Source organism: Anolis carolinensis, chromosome 4, assembly GCF_035594765.1.
Source record: "Anolis carolinensis isolate JA03-04 chromosome 4, rAnoCar3.1.pri, whole genome shotgun sequence".
Lineage (NCBI taxonomy): Eukaryota > Metazoa > Chordata > Lepidosauria > Squamata > Dactyloidae > Anolis > Anolis carolinensis.
In genome coordinates this window covers 227,080,014-227,106,184 of record NC_085844.1, presented here as the reverse complement: position 1 = coordinate 227,106,184, position 26,171 = coordinate 227,080,014, and the positions used below count along the sequence as shown (strand labels likewise).

The 26,171-nt window shown below is 40.0% G+C and overlaps 1 protein-coding gene across 9 annotated transcripts in view; it reads left to right on the top strand.

The window, feature by feature from the left end:
• The window catches only part of zmynd8 (zinc finger MYND-type containing 8), a 112,852-nt gene extending 87,530 nt beyond the window's left edge, over positions 1 to 25,322 (top strand). For all 9 annotated transcript variants that reach the window (XM_008110101.3, XM_062978910.1, XM_062978909.1 and 6 more), the window contains 9 exons: positions 2,154 to 2,306; positions 3,574 to 4,071; positions 14,401 to 14,769; positions 15,907 to 16,097; positions 17,666 to 17,746; positions 20,308 to 20,386; positions 21,179 to 21,418; positions 21,708 to 21,865; positions 23,892 to 25,322. In XM_008110101.3, coding sequence (XP_008108308.2) covers positions 2,154 to 2,306; positions 3,574 to 4,071; positions 14,401 to 14,769; positions 15,907 to 16,097; positions 17,666 to 17,746; positions 20,308 to 20,386; positions 21,179 to 21,418; positions 21,708 to 21,865; positions 23,892 to 23,993 — 1,871 coding nt within the window. In that variant the 3' untranslated portion in view covers positions 23,994 to 25,322. The remainder of the gene's footprint in view (positions 1 to 2,153; positions 2,307 to 3,573; positions 4,072 to 14,400; positions 14,770 to 15,906; positions 16,098 to 17,665; positions 17,747 to 20,307; positions 20,387 to 21,178; positions 21,419 to 21,707; positions 21,866 to 23,891) is intronic.
• Positions 25,323 to 26,171: the final 849 nt, after the last annotated feature.

Below are 26,171 nucleotides of genomic sequence, written 5' to 3'. Positions count from 1 at the left end.
TGGAAAGGGGAAGGTTAAATTATGAGAAAGGGGGAAAGGATTTGTATTGTGGTGACTCTGGTGAGTAGTAAAAAGAAGATTGAAAAAAATCATGTAGTTGTTTCCTTCTCTGCCAAAACAAAAAAAATGGAGGAGAAGGGAACAAAATCATGTTTGGTGTTTTTCATTCTGATTAAGTTTTTAAGTACAGGCATTTCACTTAAATTTAAATTTTGATTTATCAAACTTACCTGTAGCCATTAAAGTGTTCTCACTTTTAATGTGAATGCAACTGAATTAGGTTTTTTTTTAGCTGCTTCATAGGGATTGGCCATAGAGCAAGCTTAGGGCCAGGTCTACTGACTAAGATTTAAAATAGGAGGAAAACAGTATTGAGTAGAAGAAAGGAGAAGGGAAGACAGAGTTGCATGAGGCTCAGGGAACAGCAACGGGGTTCTGAGAACAGATAGAAAAGAGATTAACTATGAAGCAAACTATTAAGGTTTAGAAAAATGGAGGGTGAGAAGGAAGTAAGAAAACATCAACCAAGGTGGGGAGGAAGGGCAATAGGAAAGCATTTGGTTTCCTATGCCTCTGAATTGACTAAGTTAACCCTCATTAAATGCACATTGGGTCTTGTTAAGTAAGATAGTAGATCAACCTTGCAGGGAAGGTCCATACAGTCCAGCAGTTATAGACCCCTAGCTCCCTAGATGTATTTCAGGGCAGTATTCTAAAGATAGTAGCAAATAATTTCATCAACATTGTTGACTTCATAATCATTAGGTATTACTTCCCCCTATTAAAGATAATCAAAATGTTGAGACTGGGCTGCTTTTCTTTTTCTTGGTTTTGGATGCCTGCTCCCCACCTATCCAGAGGCCTGATAGAGCAGTTCAAGCCCACCTTCAAGAAAATTTAGTTCTCTTAAGGTGAGGGAAATGTTTTTTTTTTTTACTGGTTTCCTTCACCATTTTTCCTTCAAAGAAGAATCTTGCACTTGCATGGTATTCTGCAGCGTTGAGTCTAGTTCATTCATGCAATAGAATCAAGAGATTATGCTGTTCATATGCTGCCATCATTTCAGGTTGTTGATGAAACTAACATTTTAATATTCCCTCGCAAAACCAGAACCTGATTGCCTTAGAACTCTAGCAGAGCAGCTACTGAAGTTGTCCTGTGCCTGGAACAAAAATGAGAGTAAAAGCAATAGAAATATAGCACTAATTTACTAAATCCCATTCATTTTGATGGATTTGTTTAGCTGGGATTAGTAATTGGGTTTAACCCTCAAATCCCTATTAAAATTTTGTAATTCAGACAAACAACTGATGGAGTTTGGTGAGAACAACTTACATATTGCTAGGGTGGTAGGTGTTGGAAGAGAAGGGAGATACAAATCAGTGATAACACCTAATCATTTTATAAAGGTAGACTTCTTGTTGTCGTTTCATACTTTGCGTCAGGACAGCTTTTCCTAACATGACAGTTTTGGGGACAACAAATTCCAGCACTCCAGAAGTTGGATTTGTAGTCCAAGAGTTCCCTGTTGGCGGAAGGCATTTATAAAAAAGAGACAATTTAAAGGAGGAAAGAAGAAACTGTGTTACTGGGGGTAATCATTTCAATCATAGTAACCTATGATTTGATTTCTATTTTTCATACCCTCAACTAAAGTCTTGACAAATAAGGCCTTTGTTCCAAACTTTCATTTACATCATTTTTAACTTTCAAGTGAACTATCTTCAAGGAGTCCTTTAGAAATAATTTAGTCGATCTTCTCTAAATTTGATGGCTGGATTTGGTGAGAGCTCTAACATAGAATTTGACTAGCCATTACGTTCAAGTGTAGCTTTACATAATTTCCACAATGGCATAATCAAGGATCTTGGTTGTACTTGAATTGAACTCTCACTCAGCAGCAGTAGACAGTATGACTTGTGTGCCATGGCTGCAATTCTGCAGTCAGTTAAACTGATTAATTCCTATTCATCCTATTGGCATTTGAAGGAAGCTAATTGTTCATGGGATTTCACCCATGCCAACAAATTGCAGTTTAGCATTGTAGTTAACAACTGCAATGTACAAAACATGTTAATGTGGATTTTTATGGGTTTTTTCCTTGAAGTGTTCATTTTTTGTTTCAATCTAATATATTTTATTTAATGTTCTAGATCGCAGTAAAGCTGAGATGGACTTAAAAGAGTTAAGTGAATCAGTACAGCAGCAGTCCACACCTGTGCCATTGATTTCACCGAAGCGGCAAATTCGCAGCAGATTTCAGCTTAATCTTGACAAGACGATAGAGAGTTGTAAAGCACAGCTAGGTAGGCACTATTCACAATATGATCTAGGACGTTGGGTTTTAAAGCTAGGATATATTATGTGTTTTGATAGTATAGGGGGAGGAGGGAGAAAGTCCTAAATATATGGTGTGCCCCTATTGTTTATCCCGTGATGGGCAGTTTTGGCAGATCCACAACTACTTTTGTTCCTTAGGAACACACTGTGGACTACGTTCCCTCAATAGATGGTTTTGTGGGGGTATGGCAGGAATTTATTTGTATTTAGAAGTATTTGCTAAGCACTTCCATATAAACATTACAAAACAATGTACACTAATATTTAAATATATTATATCTACATTGTGAAGTTTAATAGATGCATGTTTTCTTTAGGAAAGCTGGTATCAATTTATTTTTATTTAAAATGTGCATAAGAATAGAAGCTGTCAGTGTATGTCTGATACCAGGAGGAAGAATACTTTGCATAAGGGGCACCACTGTACTAAATGTGATGCTCCAAACAACAGTGGATCTCAGGTGTGTGTGGTTTCACACATCTGGAACACTTTTACAGATTATTTGAAGGGCTGATGTGGTCTAGATAGGAGAATGAAGTCCCAATTTTTTAATTATTTAGAAATATCTTAAACTCTATTTGCAAATTGGAAGCTAGTACCTTCAAAGAGGTATTATATATTACCTGTAGTGTCACCCTGAGAGTTAAGAGTGTTGTAGTAGTTTAAACATTGGATTAAGTTTCCAAAGAACTCGGTCTAAATCTTCACTCCACCAGGGAAACCCACTGAGTGACCTTGAGCAAGTAAACCCCTTGATTGTTTCAACTTAGGGACTCTATAAATTGTTAACTACTTGAAGGCATACAACAAAAAACATTTACATTTCTTCTAAGCCAGTCTTAATAGTACAATGCGGTAGTTTACCTTCAAGATTAGGGTCAGGAAAAAAGCATATTAAAAAAATTAAGTTGAAGTTGCATAGAAGACTGAAATAGTTAAACACACGTATATGTAATTTCTGGAACATTTTGGTCAAGCCAAGTATTAAATTTACATCCCAGGGATCAAAGTTGTACTGGCTATCAGATTTTTGGACAAGCAAATGGGTCTGGTAAGAAAAATAAAAATATGAATGTCCTACCCCACAGAAGTGCTATAATTTATAAAGATTCAAGAGATGGGAGTACCATTACTTAATGAACTGTAGCTGTATTGACTGTTATGGCTTTATTTTTCATGGTAATGAGGAGGCATAGGAATCTGTCAGTATAATGCTGCTCTTTTCTAAATAGGGATCAATGAAATATCTGAAGATGTTGCAGTAGAACATAGTGATTCAGAGGATTCTGAGAAGTCGGAGTCCAGTGATAGTGAATACATCAGTGACGATGAGCAGAAATCCAAGAATGAACAGGAAGAAGAAGATAAAGATGGTGTAAGAAATGACAAGGAAAACTTGGCTACGAAAAAAAAGCCAAAGCCATCAACTCCAAGTGAAGAAAAAGAAGAAATTAAAAGTTCAGGCTCAGTAGTTGAGAAAACAGATACCCCTGTCAAAGACAAGGCAACTGCAGACTTTGATAAAGGTATTTCTGAAAAAGGGAAAAATTTGTCCCATCCTACAAAGGAGAAGTTAAAAGGTAAAGATGAGACAGACTCTCCAACTGTACATCTTGGTCTGGATTCTGATTCAGAAAGTGAGCTTGTAATTGACCTTGGAGAAGACCAGTGTGGACGTGAGGGACGAAAAAACAGAAAAGAACCCAAGGAATCACCTCCTAAGCAGGAAGGTAGGATATATCTTCTCTTCTGTTAATTTCAACCACCAAAGTAGTAAACATCTTGCTGTGTTGCCTGAGATGCAAACACCTCTCATTGGTCCTTGTAATCCTGATTTCACATGAGAGGCGAGCTATTTATTTTTTATTTATTAAAATGTTTTATTCCACTTTCTATCAGGAGATCTTGGGGCAGCATATAATTAAAACTGTGTAAGCAATTTTAAAAATTCTATATAAAAATGATAAATAATTTTAATAGAAAAAAAATTACCAATAAGCAGTTTAAGTTGAAGTTGCAGAGAAGACTGAAATAGTTAAAAGCATGTATATGTAGGCTTTAAAAAGAGCTGTGTTTTAATTTGGCCCCTAAAAGAAATTAGCATTGGTGCCAATTAAGTCCAGAGGAAGACATTCCATTAATAGATTGCTATAAGTACAAAAGGACCTTGTCCATGTCTCCATGTGATGTTTTCTTCTGTTGGGCATAGCACATATCAGAGTGGTTGTAAGTTGCCCCAAGTCCCTTTTGGGAGAGGAGGCAAGATACAAATAAAGTTGATATATATTCCTCAGCAGAGAAGAACCTCCACCCAGGCAGGTTGCTACACAATTTCCAGACTTGAGAATCACTGATCCATAGAGACTTTTTCTCATCAGGATTCAGCCCCCATTTGGCCCATTACAGCATGCAAGAATTTGGAGTGGCATCAGCTGGCTCCACTGGCAAGTAGAGCTTGTCATTGTAGTCTACCCCTCCTGCCCACCCCCCATCTCCATGGTCACCAAGTGATTTCAAACAGTAAACACCAGACAAGACAAGATGGAATCCTGTGGCGCTCCATACTTACAATAATGGGACTGAGCTCTTTCTGGACTAGAATCAGATGGGAATGTTTTAATTTCCCTACAAAACTAATGATTCTTTTTTTAAATTTCAGTTCAGTACTCCTTATGTTCATAGTTATGTAGCCAAAATAGCCCTGTAAAAATTTAGCATACCATAATACAGCATAAATGGATGCTTGATGAGAAAAGACTGGATTGGCTAGCAAGGGAAAAGAGACACATAGAGATGAAAATAAAAGATAGAGATGTCATTTTCCCATTCACCCTGACAAGCAATTTTTAAATTTAGAAGATTTAGAAGAGAGCACAGCCTATATGAAAGATGAAGTCCAAGATTTTAATGTGACTCAGATTGGGTGTCTGTGTTTACACTTCATCCTCCTACTCTCAGAAGAGAGTGCCTTCTGTCACAATCCAGGCTGCAGAGCACCAATAACCATGCGCAGAGACCAGATTCTATCTAATATCTTTATTAAAGAAATATATAAAGTCAATAAAAACAAGTGAAGAATATAGTTCAGAAGCAGACCTTTCAGGAAAGGCCAAATATAGTCCAGGAAAATATTGTCCAATATAAGATATTAGAGTTCAAAGTTATAATCCACTTGACCGAAACACACACTATTTGCCAAGCAATAGTGTGGGGAACTGTCCATAGTCTTTCGAGGCTTAAGGTAAATCCGAAGGAAACTGGGAAACAAGGCTTGAAACTAGGAAGCAAGGTCCGTGTTAAAACGCAAGGCAAGGCAAGACTTGAAACTTGGCAAGATCAAACTTGAAACAAGGCAAACATGAAACAAGAACTGAGTCCATAGAAGTCCGTGAAACAAGGCAAGGCTGGAAACTTGATCCGGGAAACAGGGAACTGGAGTACGAAGTCTACACACGATCTCTCTCCTCAAGCTGAACAAATTGACTCCGCAAGGTTCCCCTTGCGGCAAAACCCCTATATAGAGTCTTGTTTTCCCGCCAATAGAACACTTTCCCTGGAGAACAAGAAGTGAAACCCAAACTGTGTCCAGATGCATGACTCCTTAGAATTTCCCAAGGGAAGCAGACCTAATCAGCTAATTGTCTGGCAGCGATTCTGAGGCTCCGGCGATTAGCCTCCCTCGCCCCTCTATCTCTATTATAATTGTCCTTTCGGGAAAACGGGGGAGAATTCTGCCCAAGGCTTGTTTGGTTAACTTCCTGAGGTGTGATGAACCATGGGCCTTGCAGTCCTGCTCAGGACATTGTAATTCCTGATGAAGATGAAAACTTGGGTTTTTTACCTTCCCAGTCTGAACTGGATTCCTCTCAGCCAGATCTTTCCCAGGCAGATCTGGGAACCTTGCACCTGCAAGAAAGTTGTGCCCCAGAAGTATGTCAAACAACCCCAGAGCCTACTTCTCCCGTGTTCTTGCGCCGGGAGTTTTGTAAACAACAGAGAAGTTTGGATTCAGCTTCGCGCAGGAGTGCGAGGATAGCAGCTAAGAATGTTGCCAATTAACACTGGTTCTCGTGAGAATCTTTAAGGAGTTTAACATCTGGTCTCAGAGTTTAGCTTTCGTTTCTGATTCCCAGAGAACCGCTTTGGTGAGAAAGTTGGACTCTATATAGGTGTTTTGCCCGCGTAGCAACTTCGCGGAGTCAATTCGTCAGCCTACGGAGCGAGTCGTGTCTGGACAGCGCGTTCCGATTCAAGCCTCGCTCATGCTCAAGCCTTGCCTTGCTATCCAGCCTTCGCCTTGCTTCCCAGCCTTGTTTACCTGCGGACCTTGCCTTGTTTCCCAGGACTAATCCTTGCCTTGTTTCACGGATTTTACCAAGTTATTCCACGGACCTTGTTCTTGTTCTTAGTTACCTTGTTCCACGTTCAAGCCTTGTTTCTAGTATCAAGTTATTTCCTAGCCACGCTCAAGTTTTATGGACTAAAGGACCTTGTCATCTCCCCTCACTTTGCTTGGCAAAGTGAGTGTTTCGGTTATTGGATTACAACTTTGGACCTTAATATTTCATATTGGACATTATTTCCTTGGACTAATTTTGACCTTTCCTGAAAGGTCTGCTTCTGGACTATCTTTTACATTTGCTTTTACTAACTTATATATTTCCTTAATAAAGATATTAGATAGATTCTGGCTTCTGCGTATGGTTATTGGTGCTCTGTAGCCTGGGTCGTGACAGTTTGACTCCGCCACCCTAAGCACCAATTAACCTTGGCCAGAATGTCTACCGGAACCGTACCCGGTGGGCAGCCACTGAGCTACACCATCAGCAAGGACGAAGTGGATCGCATCCGCGACAGACTCAACGCCCAGGATGGAGAAATAAAGGGCTTGCGGGAGCGCGGAATCCGCCTCCCGGCCATGGCGTTGCCTACCAAGTTTACTGGAGAAGCTTCCAAGGTTCATGTTTTCCGTCGCCAATGTCAAGCTTATCTTGAGGCCCGTGATGCCGAGTTTCCCCAAGAAGACATCAAAGTGGCATGGGTTTACAGTCTTCTAGACGGGCCAGCGGCCAACTGGGCGACGGCACTGTTCGACCAAGCCTCTCCACACCTAAGATCAGCGCAACATTTCTTGGACCACCTCAAGGAGACTTGGGGAATCGAGGACAATTTGGAGGCAGCCGGCCACAAACTCCGTCGCCTTTTCCAAGGAGACAGACCTATGTCTCAGTATATAGCCGAGTTCCGAGTGCTGGCCCACAACACCGGCTGGAACGATGTAGCCCTCAGAGGACAATTCCGGGAGGGTCTCAACATTGAAATGCTGGAAGAAATCTCCAAGGTGGATCCTCCCCAGACCCTCGAGGCACTCATTGATCAATGTTTACGGGCTGAAGTCATGATTGCCAACAGGAAACAGTGGGTTCGAGGCCAGGGCAGTAGAGCCGGGGCAAAACCCCCCGCTCCCGCCAGCGTTCAGCCACGTCCAGTGTGGAGACCCCCACCGCCAACCCCATACCCCAGAGGAGGCGAGGAGGTGCCGATGCAGTTGGGCAATGTGCGTCCCAGACTAGATGCCGCCGAGAAGGCCCGTCGTCAACGCTTAAACCTCTGTTGGTACTGCGGGAACGGGGGCCACTTCGCCAGAGAGTGCCCAGCCAAGGGGAAGCCTGCCGCCCGGCTTGCGGCGGCGTCCTCCACGGAGACGAAGACGTCTGAGCCGACTGGCACACAGCCGGCGGGGGAAGCCAACGACCGGGTGTAGAGAGGCTCGCCAACCCGGTCAAAAAATCCATTCAAGAGCCGCCAACCGGGGTCCTGTTCCTTCTCGTGGTCACATTATGGTCAGCAAAAAGGGGACCCGTCATGATCCACGCCATGATAGACTCTGGAGCTACCAACAACTTCATTGATAGAGAGTATGCCGACTCTCTGGGATTACAATATCATGATTTCAAGAATGCCCGTGTGGTGCAAGCCATAGACGGCCGCCCCCTCAAGACGGGCCCCGTAAGTCAATGGTCGGAACCCACCAGGATGTGGATAAGAGAACATATGGAAGAGATTTCCTTCTTTGTTACCGAGGTTCCCCATTTCCCTGTGATTTTGGGAATTCCATGGCTGACTCTCCACGACCCTAACATCTCCTGGTCCAACAGAGAACTGCAGTTTGCTTCACCGTACTGCCAAAACCATTGCCTCGTAGCCAAGGTATGCCATGCCACAGACACCGAGCCCATCATCACCTTGCCAAAGAAGTACTCCGAGTATTGGGATGTATTCAATGAGAAAGAAGCCGAGAAATTACCCCCACATAGACCTTATGACTGTGCCATTGACTTGGTGGAGGGGGCCCCGATCCCGCGAGGGCATCTCTACTCCCTGACTGAACCAGAGCAAGAAGCTCTCAGGGAATTCCTAGAGACAAACCTTCGCAAGGGATTCATCAGACCCTCTCAATCCCCAGCCGCCTCTCCAGTGATGTTTGTGAAGAAGAAGTCAGGGGAACTACGATTGGTGGTGGACTACAGAGCATTGAACAATATCACCAAGCGGAACAGCTATCCCCTGCCCTTAATCTCGGATCTACTGGATCGGCTTCGAGGAGCCAAGGTTTACACCAAGCTGGATCTTCGGGGGGCTTACAACTTAGTTCGCATCAGGGAAGGGGACGAGTGGAAGACCGCCTTCCAGACCAAATTCGGATTATTCGAGTCCCGAGTTATGAATTTCGGTTTATGCGGAGCCCCCGCAACGTTCCAGCATTTTGTCAATGACATTTTTCAGGACTATCTGGACAGGTTCTTGATAATCTACCTGGACGATTTTTTGGTGTTTTCTAGATCACAATCAGAACATGAGAACCACGTCAAAATGGTGTTACAACGATTGCGGGATCATGGACTTTATGCCAAACTGGAAAAATGCGCCTTTGATCTACAAGAGGTAGATTTCCTTGGTTACCGCATCTCGCCTTTAGGGCTCTCCATGGATCCAGCCAAGGTTTCAGCAGTATTGGAATGGCGGGCGCCAACTAACAAGAAAGAGGTGCAGCGTTTCTTGGGGTTCGCGAATTATTACCGCAAGTTCATTCCAGATTTTGCCCACTGGTCTGACCCAATCACTAGCTGCATCCGTGGAAAACAGCCCTTCCGCTGGACTGATCAAGCAGAGAAAGGGTTCCAGCAACTAAAGAAATTATTCACGTCCCAGCCAATTCTACAGCACCCAGATCCTGGAACCCCTTTTGTTGTGCAAGCGGACGCCTCGGATGTGGCAATTGGGGCTGTACTCTTACAACCGGTGGGAGACCACCTTCATCCCTGTGCCTTTTACTCCCGTCAACTAACCACACCAGAGAAAAATTATACCATTTGGGAAAAAGAACTACTGGCCATAAAGGCAGCTTTTGAAACTTGGAGACATTGGCTAGAAGGGGCCAAATTTCCCATTGAAGTCCACACTGATCATCGTAATCTAGAACACCTAAGAACTGCCCGCAAACTAAACCAGAGGCAGCAACGTTGGGCTTTATTCTTTGAACGTTTCAACTTCCAGATCCATTATGTGACCCCAGCCCAAACCAAGCAAGCAGACGCCCTGTCACGTAAACCGGAATACGCTGCAGGACGCAAGGAGACCTTTGAATCCCAACTGCTACAACCCGAGAACTTTGCCACGCTCACGGTGGGGAACACCAAATCCATTCCCATTGGTTCAACTTCCCCTACTCCAGGACCCATCTGTGCTCAAGAAATCAGGGCTAGTCAGCAAGCAGATGCCTGGGCGCAGGACCAACTTCGCCAAGGTCTGCATTTTCCCTTTTCGCTTAAAGATGGGCTGCTCTGCTATAGAAATCATGTTTATATCCCACCCGGACCGGGCAGGGAAAAAGCGCTTCGCCTGTGTCATGACTGCAAACCAGCAGGACACTTCGGACTATTTAAAACTATGCATTTGATCCTAAGGGATTTTTGGTGGCCCAAGATCCGCAAGGATGTAGAAAAATATGTCAACACCTGCCCAGTATGCCAGCGCTCCAAGATACGAAGGGAAAAGCCCTCAGGGCTTTTACACCCCCTTCCTACCCCAACTCGCCCATGGGAAATAATTTCCGCGGATTTCATCACTGACCTACCACCTTCCTGTGGATTCACCACGATCTTAGTGGTGGTGGACCTTTTCACCAAGTTAGCCCATTTCATTCCCTGCGAAGGCCTCCCCACGGCCAAAGAAACTGCGGATCTATTTCTTCAGCATGTTTTCAGACTACATGGATTGCCCAAGAGTTTAGTCACAGACCGTGGATCTCAATTCACCTCTCGTTTTTGGAAGGCACTACAAAAACTACTGGGCATAGACTCTCGCTTATCTTCAGCTCATCATCCCCAAACAGATGGGCAAACGGAGCGCACCAATGCCACTTTGGAGCAGTATCTTCGCTGTTATGTAAACTACCAACAGGACAATTGGGCTTCTCTGTTACCACTGTCTGAGTTTGCCTACAATAATGGAGTTCAAGCTTCTACAAAAGAAACGCCGTTCTTTGCAAACTACGGCTTCCATCCACGTTTCTTTCCCCCTGTCATTGAAACTTCAGAAGTTCCCGCAGCAGAGGATTGGTTGCAGGAACTCACAGCGGTGCAACAACTTTTGCTCCAGCAACTGGACCAAGCCAAAGAGGACTATAAACGCCACGCTGACAAACACCGCCAGCCGGGCCCTGAAATCAAGGTAGGAGATCGGGTTTTTCTGTCCACTCGCTTTCTGCCCTCCCACCGCCCTTGCCGGAAGTTAGATGCCCGTTTCATCGGCCCCTATCCAGTGGTGGCGCAATTAAACCCCGTGACTTTCAAACTCCAACTTCCGCGTTCAATGCGCATCCACCCAGTGTTTCACCGTTCCCTGCTCCTTCCGGCGGATGGTGTGCGTCCTGATACAGACCAACCGGCCCCCCCTCCTGTTTTGATGAATGGGGAGGAGGAGTTTGAGGTTGAGGACATTTTGGATTCTCGCTTTCATCGCCGCCGCCTACAATATCTCATTGACTGGGTGGGTTTTGGGCCTGAGGAACGCTCTTGGGAAGACGCCTCCACAGTCCATGCTCCTGATCTAACCCGTCGCTTTCATCTGACCTATCCCACCAAACCGCGACCTCGCGCCTCGGGGAGAGGATCCCAGTTTGGGAGGGGCCCTGAGGAGGGGGATAGTGTGATGAACCATGGGCCTTGCAGTCCTGCTCAGGACATTGTAATTCCTGATGAAGATGAAAACTTGGGTTTTTTACCTTCCCAGTCTGAACTGGATTCCTCTCAGCCAGATCTTTCCCAGGCAGATCTGGGAACCTTGCACCTGCAAGAAAGTTGTGCCCCAGAAGTATGTCAAACAACCCCAGAGCCTACTTCTCCCGTGTTCTTGCGCCGGGAGTTTTGTAAACAACAGAGAAGTTTGGATTCAGCTTCGCGCAGGAGTGCGAGGATAGCAGCTAAGAATGTTGCCAATTAACACTGGTTCTCGTGAGAATCTTTAAGGAGTTTAACATCTGGTCTCAGAGTTTAGCTTTCGTTTCTGATTCCCAGAGAACCGCTTTGGTGAGAAAGTTGGACTCTATATAGGTGTTTTGCCCGCGTAGCAACTTCGCGGAGTCAATTCGTCAGCCTACGGAGCGAGTCGTGTCTGGACAGCGCGTTCCGATTCAAGCCTCGCTCATGCTCAAGCCTTGCCTTGCTATCCAGCCTTCGCCTTGCTTCCCAGCCTTGTTTACCTGCGGACCTTGCCTTGTTTCCCAGGACTAATCCTTGCCTTGTTTCACGGATTTTACCAAGTTATTCCACGGACCTTGTTCTTGTTCTTAGTTACCTTGTTCCACGTTCAAGCCTTGTTTCTAGTATCAAGTTATTTCCTAGCCACGCTCAAGTTTTATGGACTAAAGGACCTTGTCATCTCCCCTCACTTTGCTTGGCAAAGTGAGTGTTTCGGTTATTGGATTACAACTTTGGACCTTAATATTTCATATTGGACATTATTTCCTTGGACTAATTTTGACCTTTCCTGAAAGGTCTGCTTCTGGACTATCTTTTACATTTGCTTTTACTAACTTATATATTTCCTTAATAAAGATATTAGATAGATTCTGGCTTCTGCGTATGGTTATTGGTGCTCTGTAGCCTGGGTCGTGACATGAGGACAAACATCCTCCAGGTGGCGAGGCTCCGATTCAAGCTGAACCGGTGGAAATCCCAAATTTTCCTCCTCATCTGCCACAATAGCACTAGGAACGGGACTACAAGGCCCATGAGACATCACACCTTCTGTTTCCAACTGAAATTTTATGTGGTGTGAATGCAAACGAATATTTAAAACAATTTTGTTTAATTCTTCTTCTTCTTCTTCTTCTTCTTCTTATTATTATTATTATTATTATTATTATTATTAATTTTATTTCTTACCCATCTCACCTCATGACAAGTTATAATATTGCTAAAAACACATATCAAGCTAAAACATTTTATAAAATACATATACTAAAACATATTTCCACAAAATACATACTGAAATATACAGAAAAAGATTAAAACACAGGACATGAGTTTAAAATTCATGATTAAAACTGCCTCGGTAGGCCTGTGGAAGAGAGAGGTTTTTAAATTCCGACAAGACACTTGATGACTATTCTACTTATGAACTAAATTGGAGATCCCTTTCTTTTCATTGCCTGCCAGTAAGCTTAATATGAATATCTGTACACATTTTGTTTCAAGATTATTAGATTAAATGATAATCCAGGACAACTCTATCCTTTAAATGATTATTTCATAAAATTTACAAAGTAAATTCACCTTATTCTTTAAATAAAGCCCTTGGTGGCGCAGTGGGTTAAACCGTTGAGCCACTGAACTGGCTGACCGAAAGGTCGACGGTTCAAATCCAGGGAGCAGGGTGAGCTCCCACTGTTAGCCCCAGCTTCTGCCAACCTAGCAGTTTGAAAACGTGCAAATGTGAGTAGATCAATAGGTACTGCTCCAGCAGGAAGGTAATGGCGCTCTACGCAGTCATGCCAGCCACATGACTTTGGGGTGTCTATGGACAACACCCGCTCTTTGGCTTAGAAATGGAGATGAGCACCAACCCACAGAGTCAAATACAACTAGACTTAATGTCAGGGAAATACCACTACCTTTAAATGAAGCATAAATGGTAACTTCATGGCCCATGAATCCAATGTTGACATGTTTTCGTTGCTGCTGCTCTTTTTGAAATTAGCATTGCTCAGGTAGTCCAGTGCTACCTGTTTCAGTAGATTGCTGGAGGCAATAAGGCAAGAGTAGAAGGAAGTTTCATGTTTAATAATAAAATAAATAATACACATAATATTCCAAGATCTACATATTACTTTACTCTGTAAAGGAAAACGCCAACTCTGTAAGACATATGCAAGCATCAACACTGTTGAATGATCAGCCTGAATAAAAATAGTTCAGGAATAGTAATGGAAGTGCTAGATGGAGATGGAAGTACTAGAACAAAAGGTTCTGAATAAATTGCAACACATCCAAATAGTAAGCCCTTAAAGCAAATGTATACATAACAAAATTTCCCCTTTACTAGCTTTTGCTGGGTTTTATTTATTTATTTATTTACAGTATTTATATTCCGCCCTTCTCACCCCGAAGGGGACTCAGGGCGGATCACATTACAGATATAAGGCAAACATTCAATGCCTTAACATAGAACAAAGACAAGACAAACACGGGGCTCCGAGCTGGCCTCGAACTCATGACCTCCTGGTCAGAGTGATTCATTGCAACTGGCTGCAGCTGGTTGATCAACAGCCTGCGCCACAGGTCCAAAAATACCTTTTGCAGCTGTAGCACTTGTAATTTGCCTTCCAAAGTCAGCTAAATGTGAACGATTCAACTTTTGCCTCATGGAAAAGTATCCATTGTGTATATAAGGATATCTGTATTACATGACATCTGTTCCCACCTCCTTTCACTAACTTGACAATATGGTAACTGAATTATTGGTAAAAGTCTGTCGTGGTTTTTCTCCTCATTTAGCTGCTTCTAAAACGGCACCTTCCTCAGCTGTGAGCAGCCAGCCTCCTGCTGAAACTCAGGTGCTTACTCGATCGGCATCCCAAACCCCTCCAGCTGGTGTCACGGCCACAACTAGCACTACTTCCACGGCCAGCACTCCAGCTGCAGCCACAGGGAGCCCAGTGAAAAAGCAGAGGCCGCTCCTACCAAAGGAAACTGCCCCAGCTGTCCAGCGGGTAGTGTGGAATTCTTCAAACAAATTTCAGACTTCTTCCCAAAAATGGCATATGCAGAAAGTACAAAGGCAGCAACAGCAGCAGCAGCAGAATCAGCAGCAACAACCTCAGTCTTCCCAAGGAACAAGATATCAGACAAGACAGGCAGTGAAAGGTATTCAGCACCTTTCCCAGTGCATTACCACTGCTACAGTGGTTATTGTGCTCAAGAACTTCACATTATTTATTATTTTATAAATATCTGAAAATGCACATCATGTGGATATGAATTTATTTGATGAAAATTGTTATAGCTAGTATTTAGATAGCATGTCTTGTACCAGAATGTAATGATAAAAATTAGAAGTGGATTGTTGCTATTGAATTTGGTCACCATCAGTCTAAATGTGAGAAAGATGCTCTTAAAGAGCACTGTAAGCACATATTTTTCTTGCAAGGCCGCGATTAAGTGATTAAGGATGGAAAATGATTCTACATATTAAGAATATCTATTAGATAGTAATATATCTATGTTTAAATGGACATCCATTGTTGTCCATTCCTGCAACCCCTTCTGCAAAATGAAATCAGCATTGCATCTAGCAGAGACTAATCAGATATACTTTATACTACAGTATTACATTCTGTAAATTCTGAAACATCAACATCATACCCAACCTTTTTTTTTTCAACTTTCCCCCTTCACCTTTATATCCAAACTAAATATTTATCCTGGAAGCTCAAAGTCTTGCTTATTACTTTGAGGCATTGGTCCTATGATTTCCTACTGAATGTCTGTAGATTTTAAGAAGTATGATTGATAAAGAATGTGCATTTACTATGAGATTTTTTCAGTTTCTAAATTTGTTTTGGTGTGCCCCTGAGTAAATTTCCAACTTATGGAGACCCTAAAGGGAACATATCATGGGGTTTTCTTGCATGATTTTTTTTCAAAAAGGGGGTTTGCTTTTTGCCTTCATGTGAGGAAGAGAGAATGGAATTCTCCCAGGGTCACCCAGTGGGTTCCATAGCCAAGCAAAGATTTGAACTCTAGTCCCGAGAATTGTAGTTCAGTGTTCAAAACACTACATCACACTGACTTTCAAGTTCCTAAATACCTTGCCTGTTGGTGTTATAAACAGCTGTGGTCACATCATGTCAGAAAGCATGATACATCACCTTTTGTGTGACAATCACACACAAATCCATTGATGCAGATGTTTAAGTTTGAGCAATTTATTCCACTTGTTTTTTTATTTTTCAAATGCACCAAATATATAGTGATCACTTTGGATTTATTTTGTATCCCTAGCTGTGCAGCAAAAGGAAATTACTCAGAGTACTTCCACATCTACCATCACCTTGGTTACAAGCACTCAGCCTGTTTCTATAGTAACCAGTTCTGGATCAGCAAGTACACTCTCATCTTCACTTAATACAGACTTGCCGATAGCAACAGCTTCAGCAGATGTGGCTGCAGATATTGCTAAGTATACTAGTAAAGTAAGTTAAAGACAACAAGACTTTTCCTACAAGTTTACCTTTGAAGTTAATACATTGGCTAATATGCAACAGAACCTGTTAGCCACTTTTTAAAGTAATATTCCCATCCTTTTATGTGGATAGAGTTAACCTTTAAGTGTGTAGAAGAACATTTACAGCCATATTTCAACCTGGCAGCTAATGTGCAGCTAGACCAATTATTTTTCCCCTGTCTTTGTTTTCCAAAAAGATAAGCTTGAGGTTTGAGACAGAAAATCCAAATGCTGCTCAGCTAAATGTGTATGTATTTGGCCTTCCTGATATTTCCTGGATGCATATCGATATTAGTAGCCCCATGAACTTTGACATAGCTACATAGAGCTCTGTTTCTTTTATATTACTGTATTTGTGTGTACAGTTTACTAGATAAACATTTGCCAAAAAAACCCAAAATGAATGGTTATTCCAAGCATTTCTATTGTCTAGAAGTGGACCAAGCCAAAATCTTAGTGGAAAATGTGACTTTAAGGGAGAGGTTCAGGGTCCCAACTTCTAATGGCTTCCTCTTAGTTCAATAATGGCATCATGAAAAATTTGGCAATAGTAAAAGATTTCTGAACACCTTTCATTTACTCAAATCTGTTAGCAACAACGTGTAGCGTTTACTGTGGACTCTGCAGAAAATGTGTCAACTGTGCTCCACAAAAGGAAAATCAACCTGTTTAGCAAGCTTTGCAAATACTGTTTTATCGGTAAATGTTTAATTTATACCTATTTTATATGCCTACATACCTGGGATCATGTAAAAAAATATGCAGAAAGAGGTTGTGAATGTTAAAAGTTTAAGATGGCCTGGTCTGATTTATGCAAGCAAAAATCTTTGAATTTTGATTGCCATTTTTAAGCGTGACTAGCATAGTGATGCCAATAGGGAATTGTGGAACCCACCATAGGAATTTGATTTGAATGCTCAAATTTATTACAAGCACATATCAAAATTATAATATAACACAATGTGGAGAGAATGTATAAATTTCAGGTTGAGCAACAATGTGATAAGCCACATCCAAATGCTGGCCACTGTGACACAACATATTTTGTAGTGGTTTTCCATGATGACTTGGTATTCTAAGCAGTTCACTGCTGCACACAAACCCAAGACCTCTGTAAATAAATATTTATGTATATTTTGTAGTGGTCCTGAGGGCATTTTTACTTGTCACTTGATTCTTAGACATTTACTCATGGTAAGATTAGGAGCAGACCCCTGAGAAAGGTTTAGCAGAGATCCTATATATAACTGAGCACAAAATTTCCAGTTGGGTTATTCACTTCTGCCCATGATATATGGAACAGAGGAGTTGTCAGTGCCAACATAATGTGACATGTAGTGTGGTTTGCTGAGTTCCTTTTGTAATTATATCCAGTATAGAAAATAGTTAATATGAGATTTACAAAATCTATTCGAAGAAAAAATATGCCAGACCTTTTACCATGCTTGATGTAAGCAAAAATTAAGGCATTTCCCAGAATAAAGACATTTTAAAAGTAAACCCACATTTAATTTATTCATAAACTTCTTTTAACAGATGATGGATGCCATAAAAGGAACAATGACTGAAATATACAATGATCTTTCAAAAAATACCACTGGAAGCACAATTGCTGAGGTTAGTATCTCTTGCCATCAGCAGCTCACCTTTCTTTTTAAAAAAACACGAATACAATATTTTAAATACACATCGAACTCTACTTTTTAAGCATGTTGTAGATTCCTTGGCTCTTTGGCTGATCTTACATCAGTTAATGTGAAAACTCTGGGTGGGTGCTCTAGGAAACAGGCACAATGATGTGGAATGTAACTAGGGTTCTCTTACTGAAAAGTACCACTCTACCAGAGATGTCAAATTAGTAACACTAATTTGCATTCCTGAAATGCATGACAAACTAGTATTTTACAGGATTCTCCTTCCAACAGTCCTGAACCTAAACTATATTCCTTCTAGAACTTGTTTGCTAAACCAGCAATGTATCATAGCCCCAGTTTAGGTTTTCAAAATGCAGTCCTCTCAAGTTTGGCATAAATCTGTTACGTTTCACCTTCTGTTGAGAGAGGTGATATTTACAAGATAGCATGACAACCAGGAAAGTAGTCAAGAGGATACAGGAAACCTTATTTTCCTTTTTATCTCCTCGGTTACTTATCTTCACTTGTAATTCTCTCATTTCCATTTCACCTAATAAGGAGGGGAAAGAGCAAGATATTTGGTGGCTATTTTGTTCAAAGTTTAGTGGGAAATTATAGCTGTTTAATAGAAAAGTATAAAATCTTTTAATAAAATTACTGAATTATTTTGTCTATTTTTAAAAAGCTATCCTTTCCAGATTGCATTTATACCATTTATAGCATATATGCTGTCACTTGTGGGCACCCCATCATTTTTATTGGGTTTTCTTAGTCAAGGAATACTCTGAGGTGTTTGCTATTTCCTTTTTCTGTAATGTAGCCTATGATACAGTTGTAAGATACCCTATAACAAAAGGTCCCTCGATAATTTACGCCATAAAACAACAGAAAATTAGAATTTATAAATAATAAATAAATATGAAATCAGTTGCTGAATGTTTCTGATTATGCATCCAATAGTTAATTTGGTGATGTAATTTTATTTCTGACTCATGCACTTCAAGGTGTAAAGTTTTGAAAAGGCAGAGGGAATTGAAACATTCCTGATGTATATGGCATTCATTTTAAATCTGCTAGATGTCTGCCATTTCCTCTTAATAGATTCTCATTTTAATTTAAATATTTTCTAAAATGGTTTAAAGGGGGCAATAACTCCATTTAATATCAGCTTTGCCCATTTTCTGTAAAAAGAATATGAAAATAAATCAATGTGGAGATTGTGTCAGTGCTCAGATTAACAAATGTCTCTCACCTCCCTCTTAGTTACCCTTTTGTTCACTTTTGGACATATCAGGGCCTAACTATAGTTGTTAGGTCCAACTAGAATACTGAATTGAATCAATCGCTGAATGGTAAATCAACATTTCAATCATGTTCATGGATTTGGTAAGCCTGCTGTTGCAGGATTTGCAATTGGACTTTGGTATAGGAGTCCACTATTCACCCTTTGTAAAACATCGTTTCTGATCACCATTATAATTTTGTTAAGATTAACTATACGTGCTGTGTGCTTTTTCTGATTCCCTTAACAACTGAAAACAACTATGTAAATATTCTCACAGCAGCCTTGTTTTTGACAGTAAATTTTAATCAGCCCTGAGCTTTCCTCATGTCAATTTATCAAATTGATCAATTAAAAGTGTTCCATGATTTTTTGAGCTGCAGGTTATAAAACTGCTATTTAAAATTAGTGCTTGCATATGGGTCCAGGTATCTCTGTAGAATCAGCATGCCTCCTTTCCTCACTCACATGAAGGATTTTTTAATTTGATGGATTGCTATAGGACAAAGACAAAGAGGCAACTCTTTATTGTTAAAAATTTGATTCGATGATTGTTATCTCAAGGGATAAGCAGGTTCATCATTGGAGAATACTGTTGAATATTGGGGCCTTAATGACTCTAGGTTAATACCTAAAATCGGTTAAAACCAGCAATTTTGATTAGACCTCAAAACCTATCCAGTCAGTATAGCTGGCCAGTATGACTGATCTGATCAGACCTTTTTGGTCCATGTGTTCACACTGGCTGTTGCAATCTTACCTAGCTTTCCCCCCGGGCATCTTCAAAGATATTCTGTATATATTCTGGGGAGATGGGACAGGATATAAATAAATATTTATTATTATCATCATCATCATCATCATCACATTGCAATAAGCTGCTGTGAAAGTTACCAGATCATAGACCACTGAAAGTCGGTTGTCCCTTTCCGGATAAGGGCATAGTTATTTCACCAGCTGATATTTATAGAAGACACTCTGTAGTGTTAATGCCGTTTCTACCATAAGGGATTACGGCAGAAATCCAGAGAAATTTGTGAGCAATAAGTATGTCCGTTGAGGAGGCATGCAACTTGAAGCAGAGCTGGTTGAATATCTTTCCTTCATTCAGAAGAAGCAACCATCACCACCATTTCAGTATTAAGCCTCAAGGGCCCTCATCTAGTTAATTGTTGTGACTATGAGCAACCATATGCAAAATTAATCTTTAAATGTCACATTAAAAGTTATTTAATTCAGTGATGGTCTTAATTATATTCCAGATTCGTCGTTTGAGAATTGAGATAGAAAAACTTCAGTGGTTACATCAGCAAGAACTCTCAGAAATGAAACATAATCTAGGTACTAAAAATGGAATTCAGTATTACTGTAGTGTTGCCACCTATTTTCAGAGGCAATGGCAATACTGTCATTTCAGCATAATAGAACAAGTTGTGTTTATATTCATGTAAAACAGTAGAAAATAAGATGGAGCATACTGTCATATAACTTTTATTTAGAATCTGATAAACAGTGGTTTATTATGATGACTTAAACAATTCAATGTTATTTCCTGAACTACAATGAGCAACAGTTACAGTTTCAAAAATGAATGTGTATTGGTTGTCTTTAAATTCTTGAAGGAGATTTACTGTAAATTTGTCTAGCTTGGTTATACTAAAGCATATTTTGTTTGTTTATTATTGCCCCATTGTTAGTTAGATTTGTCTGTTCGAATTACATTTATGATTAGGACATGAAAGCTATAGTCCTAAACACAACTCAGGCTAAAGCTGATATTTGTAGCTTAGAAAGCAGCAATATACAATATACTGTATATATTGTTCATAATAAAAGGACTGCTTTTCATCATAGCTTTTTATAAAGTATTATTCTAGGCTGCAAAGCTAGACCAAAAAACATTCAAAAGCACCTTTTAATTAAACTAAAAAAGTTATAATAAGTGCTTTTTACTTCCATTCCATGAATTAGCTTTCAATAATTTAGTTATTCTGCTGATAATTAAATTCTCATTTGTAATAATTTGATTTGAATGTTAAACCACTCCCCTTTCCTTAACCAAGTTGTTGATTTCTGATTGATAGTTTGCAATACCATTTGGACTTCTTGATTATTATGTTATCTGTTATCTAGAACTCACAATGGCTGAAATGCGGCAGAGTTTAGAACAGGAAAGAGATCGCTTAATTGCAGAAGTGAAGAAACAGCTAGAACTGGAAAAGCAGCAGGCGGTGGATGAAACCAAGAAGAAGCAATGGTGTGCCAACTGCAAAAAAGAGGCCATTTTCTATTGTTGTTGGAACACCAGCTATTGTGATTACCCTTGTCAGCAAGCGCACTGGCCAGAGCATATGAAGTCTTGCACGCAGTCAGGTAACCAACTACTGTGCTTACAGTTACAGTGGGTTTGGTTCCAGGATCCTTTGTGGATCCCAAATCTGTGATGGTGTCCCTTATATAAAAGGGCCAATTCATTATTTACATTTAGGATTTTCCTTCCAAATATTTTAAAGCTGTGGATGGTTGAACCTGTGGATACAGAATTTTTGAATATGTAGAACCTACTGTAAACTTTTTGACTGTCAACGTATTCATGAGGGAACTTAGCCTGACAAGCACTCATAGTTCTTATTTTATTTAATTTCTGTTTATTTCATTATAGCCACGGCAACACAGCAAGAAACAGACACTGAAATTAGCACAGAAACATTAAACAAAACATCCCAGCCTGTGTCCAGTGCACAGCCCGCACCTACAGAAACTGCCAGTACTCCAAAAGAAAAAGAGGCAACTGTTGAAAAGAGTAAAGAAAGTGTTACGGTAAAAAAAAATTTTATTTACTCTTTTTCCTTTTCCTTTTTTTGCAGCCTACTTCTTGAGATAACCTTGTAAGGTTCTGCAATGCTCTGTATTCTTTTTGTTTATCTTTCTTGCGGTTTGCTAAGAATCAAAGGTCATTTTGAACAGTTTGCTACTTAATCTTTGCAGAGTTCTATTTTAACATGGATGGGAATCACAGAATCCATGTGTTGTGTGCAGCCTCCGAAGCCATTTTTGTACCCCCCTCCAATCACTTCTGTTTCCATAGGCTGTTTTTCCCCGTGGTTGGGTCATTAGGCCACAATCGCACTTAGCTTTTTCATTACTCTTCAATCCCCCAAAATCATGTAGGATGAAAGAGATTTTAGTAAAGTTCTTTTGAAGAAAGAATCTGGAGTTTGGATACACACATTGACTGCAGTTTCCTGAGGATGACCGAAGGGGAAGTTTCTCCTCCTGTGAGAGGAAATATATTGAGGTTTAAATGCAAATTAAAAAATACAGGTCGACTGGTTTCACTTTGCATTGCTGCCCATGTTTGATTGTCGGGTCTCATTTTTTTCCCTGAAATTGCAAATAATTTTTATTTCATGTTAGGTATTCTTACTTTTGTTTTTCCACTCTTGCACTCTAAGTGTGGCTTGACTCATGTTCATGATTTTCTAAAGTGAATTGCTTTTTAGATTGATTGTGATCTAACATTGAACCTGTTAATCTTGAGGAATATAAACATGGAGTTATATTGCATTACATAGCAGAGAAAATTATTTTTCTGGTCATTTGATACTATAATTTACAAAGTTTTGTCCATACCATAAACACATTATGTATCCTTTAGATTACGCTCATAATACCCTCATACCATGTTCATGATACTTAAGATCAACTGATAATCATGGTGTGCCACAGCATGTCAAAAATGGCTGAAATGTATTATGGTTGTTAAAGAAGCAATTTGTTAAAACGTTCTATATTTGTGCTTATGAAATTATGTAACTTCATGTAATCTGGAACATTGCCCCCCTCCTGATAGCAGAAGCTCTTCTCTTCGTACTGTTTCCACATAAGAACAACAACTGAGGAAGAGGTTAATTTACTCTCTGTCCTCCCACATTCAATTTAGTCATGTTTGTTGTCCGCTGGTCAATGAGTTAAGAATACTGCATGAAATTTGCATTTTGTCAGCATGACTGTCATTGGATTCTTCCATCACAAATCAAATCTGATTTAAAGTATACAAAGGGGGGAAATTATGCTTCACATTGCATGGGTTTTTTTTGTGTTGGCAGGCAATGCAGGCGTGTGATAAAACGTGTAGTAAAATAGCCATCGATATGAGCTTATTATGATGGTATCGAACGGACTTTGTTCTGTCACATCAAGGCAGTCCCTATTTTCTTGATTGTGTCATGACTGATACATTTTCCATGAACAGAAAGTGTTAAGATGTTTCTTTTCCATATTGATGCAAGATCCCATGAAATGTATTGGTTATCTAGCTTTGCATGCTACACTAAACCACCTTTGAAACTGTGTGTTTTCACTGTTCTAGCCCCGTCTTAGTATTTATTTGGATGCATTAAACGTCTGTGGAAGCATTTTGGTCCAAATTGATAATGTCTTATATTAATTAGAAAGACTCCACCTATCTTCTCAACTGCCTGCATTGCTCTTTGATCTGAATGTATATATAAATAATGTATAGAAGGTTTGTTTTTTTTAGTACAGATATAGAACCTTACTATCTCATCAACATTCTGTGTCTCAAAAACATTTATCACGTTTTATTAGCCCTGTCATATACTGGTAATAATGTACTTGAAAATATATTTAAATGATATTTACACACAGGTTTGAAGATGCATATGAAAAAACAGAAAAATTCCATATTGGCTATATTGTATTTTGTCTTAGGCAGTCTCTTTGTCCAGGGGCATAAGTGTTTGAGTCAATTTTTCATAGTTAGTGTTGTGTTTGTGTCATTTTCTTTCTGTGGTCTCTGACGTGTTTTGGTTTTAATTCACAGACTATTCCTGTAGTAGTAAGCCCTACAGCTGGAACTGTGGCCATGAGAACGGGAGTTCAGTATGTTCAAACGACGATGCCTGTCCAAGTGCGGCGAGTCTAACTGCTTATGCTAATGAACGAATCACGGCAGCTGTTGGAATAGAGAATAACTTCTGTAATAGAAATGTGAAGAAAAAATCCCCACAGTTGATTGAATTAACCTCAAAGGTTTTGACTTTTAGCTTTGTACATGTATACAAAGCATTTAACTACACTACATTAATGTAAAGCATTAGTGGCTGGCTTTAAAAAGCTCAAGGACTGGTAAAATGTACGGTAAAACTATGCTTCTGTTGTAAATGATGTACAATTTGTGGATGATGTTAGAGTGCCATCTCCTTTTTATATTTGTATGGACTTCAGCGTAAAAGGAGAGTGTTGGAAGCTGGTGAAGGAAATGTTAAATCTGACTTGCCACAAATATCACCCTGGTCTTCTGGGAACTGCAGTTGCACACATAAATCATTCTTCCTCTCTGGGATTTACGGAAGAGAAGACTGGACCATTTGTCTTTCCTTTGGAAATGGAAATAATGCCTGCACGTCTGTTTGTGCAACTGAACCTTGGTCGTTTTAAATTTGTCAACTTAAACATTTCCCATCTTTGGACCTCAAGTACATTAAAGGGCATATTTTGTGCTGCATATTTAAAATGAGAGAGATTGTTTACAAAAAAGTTTAAATTTCATTCATGCTAAGAGCAGGGGAGTAGTGTGCTTCAGTGTAGATGGAATATACTGATCAATAATTCCAGAGAGAATAAAAGTGGGTATTTGGAGCTATGCTTCCTACTGGATTGTTTCAGTTGTGACAAGTACATATGTGTCCAAAGGATGTTGAAATGATTTTAAAGGGAACAGGTGCCAGAGATGGAGAGAACTCTTTTACCTGGAGAACATGGGCAAGAGGCATTGCTGCTGGGCTAGAGCATGTATTATGGAATTTTTATGTTTCTATGTAAGCATGAAAACAGTACAGTATGAGAGAGAAAGTAACCCATGAAAACGCTGTCTGTTACACTTATACTGTAGTACGATTTTGTATGTTGTGTAAACAAAAGCATTGAACAAAGCAAGGTGATGTATGTATATGAGAAAATAATTGTATGATATCATTCCAGTACATTTTGTTGTACATTTTAGTCATATTGATTTCTGCCATTGTTTATAAAGGATGCAGTTTGTACAGTCTCCAGCTAGTACACACCTTAGTGGGAAAGGAAGAAAAACTAGAAGGAAGAAAAATCAAGAGCAGACTATTTGTGAATTGCAGTTGTGTCAAAGATAGCCTAGCTGGCCTTATTTGTGAAGCATAATTGCTTTTAGCATATGGAAGTATTTTTTCACATTTTCTTTGTATAAAATTTGTATTAAACTAAATATCTTTTTTGATTATTGTGTTTCTTTGTGACTAAAACAAGTGACACACAACGTGCTTTGCTATTTCCTAGGGTTTTTTCCTGGGCTTTTCAGTCTCTTTCATTCTTTATTAATTATAATATTTTAGGAAAATTGGTTCATATTTTATTTCCATCTTCCTTTTGACAGCCAGGCTTCCCAAGTACTCATTTAGAAACTTTTTCTGCTTTAGTTTTATTCTCTTGGTAGTTTCAGCACTAAGTGCTTTACTATTTGGCATGTTTGCTTTTAATTTATAGTTTTATTTCATTTGGACGGCCTTTCAGTGCACATTGTGTCTGGTTATCGTTGCAGTAATTCCAAGCAATGTTCACAAGTGTTGGGAAGTTGGATGTCAACATTTTCTCCCTTTGGGAAGGTACATACATCCCCTTCCATTTTGCTTTTAACCGGTGGTCAATAATTGTGCAGTATTGAATATTGCCAATTGTAAGCCTCTCTGAATCCCCTTCAAGGTGAGAGAGAGCGGGATAGAAATATTATAGTAAATAAATAGCACTCTAACTGCCGCCACCAGATTTATCATCTTTCATACAGTACTTTTAATTTAACTGAAAGCTTCAAAATTTTTAAAGTCCAAAAGTGAAACAGCACTTTTAAAAATGTTGTTACACCACAAACAAAACACAGCAGCACAGCAGCAGCAGGATAATATGGCCCCGTTAGTAAAAAGTGTGAGGGATGCATACAAACACAGTTGGTAGTTGCACACATCTAGTTAATGGGTTTTTTTTTTTCAATCGATGTGTAACCCTATTTTAATGTTTAAAGAAATGCTGGATTGCCATCTGTTGGGAATGTTTTGGTTGTGTATTCCTGCAT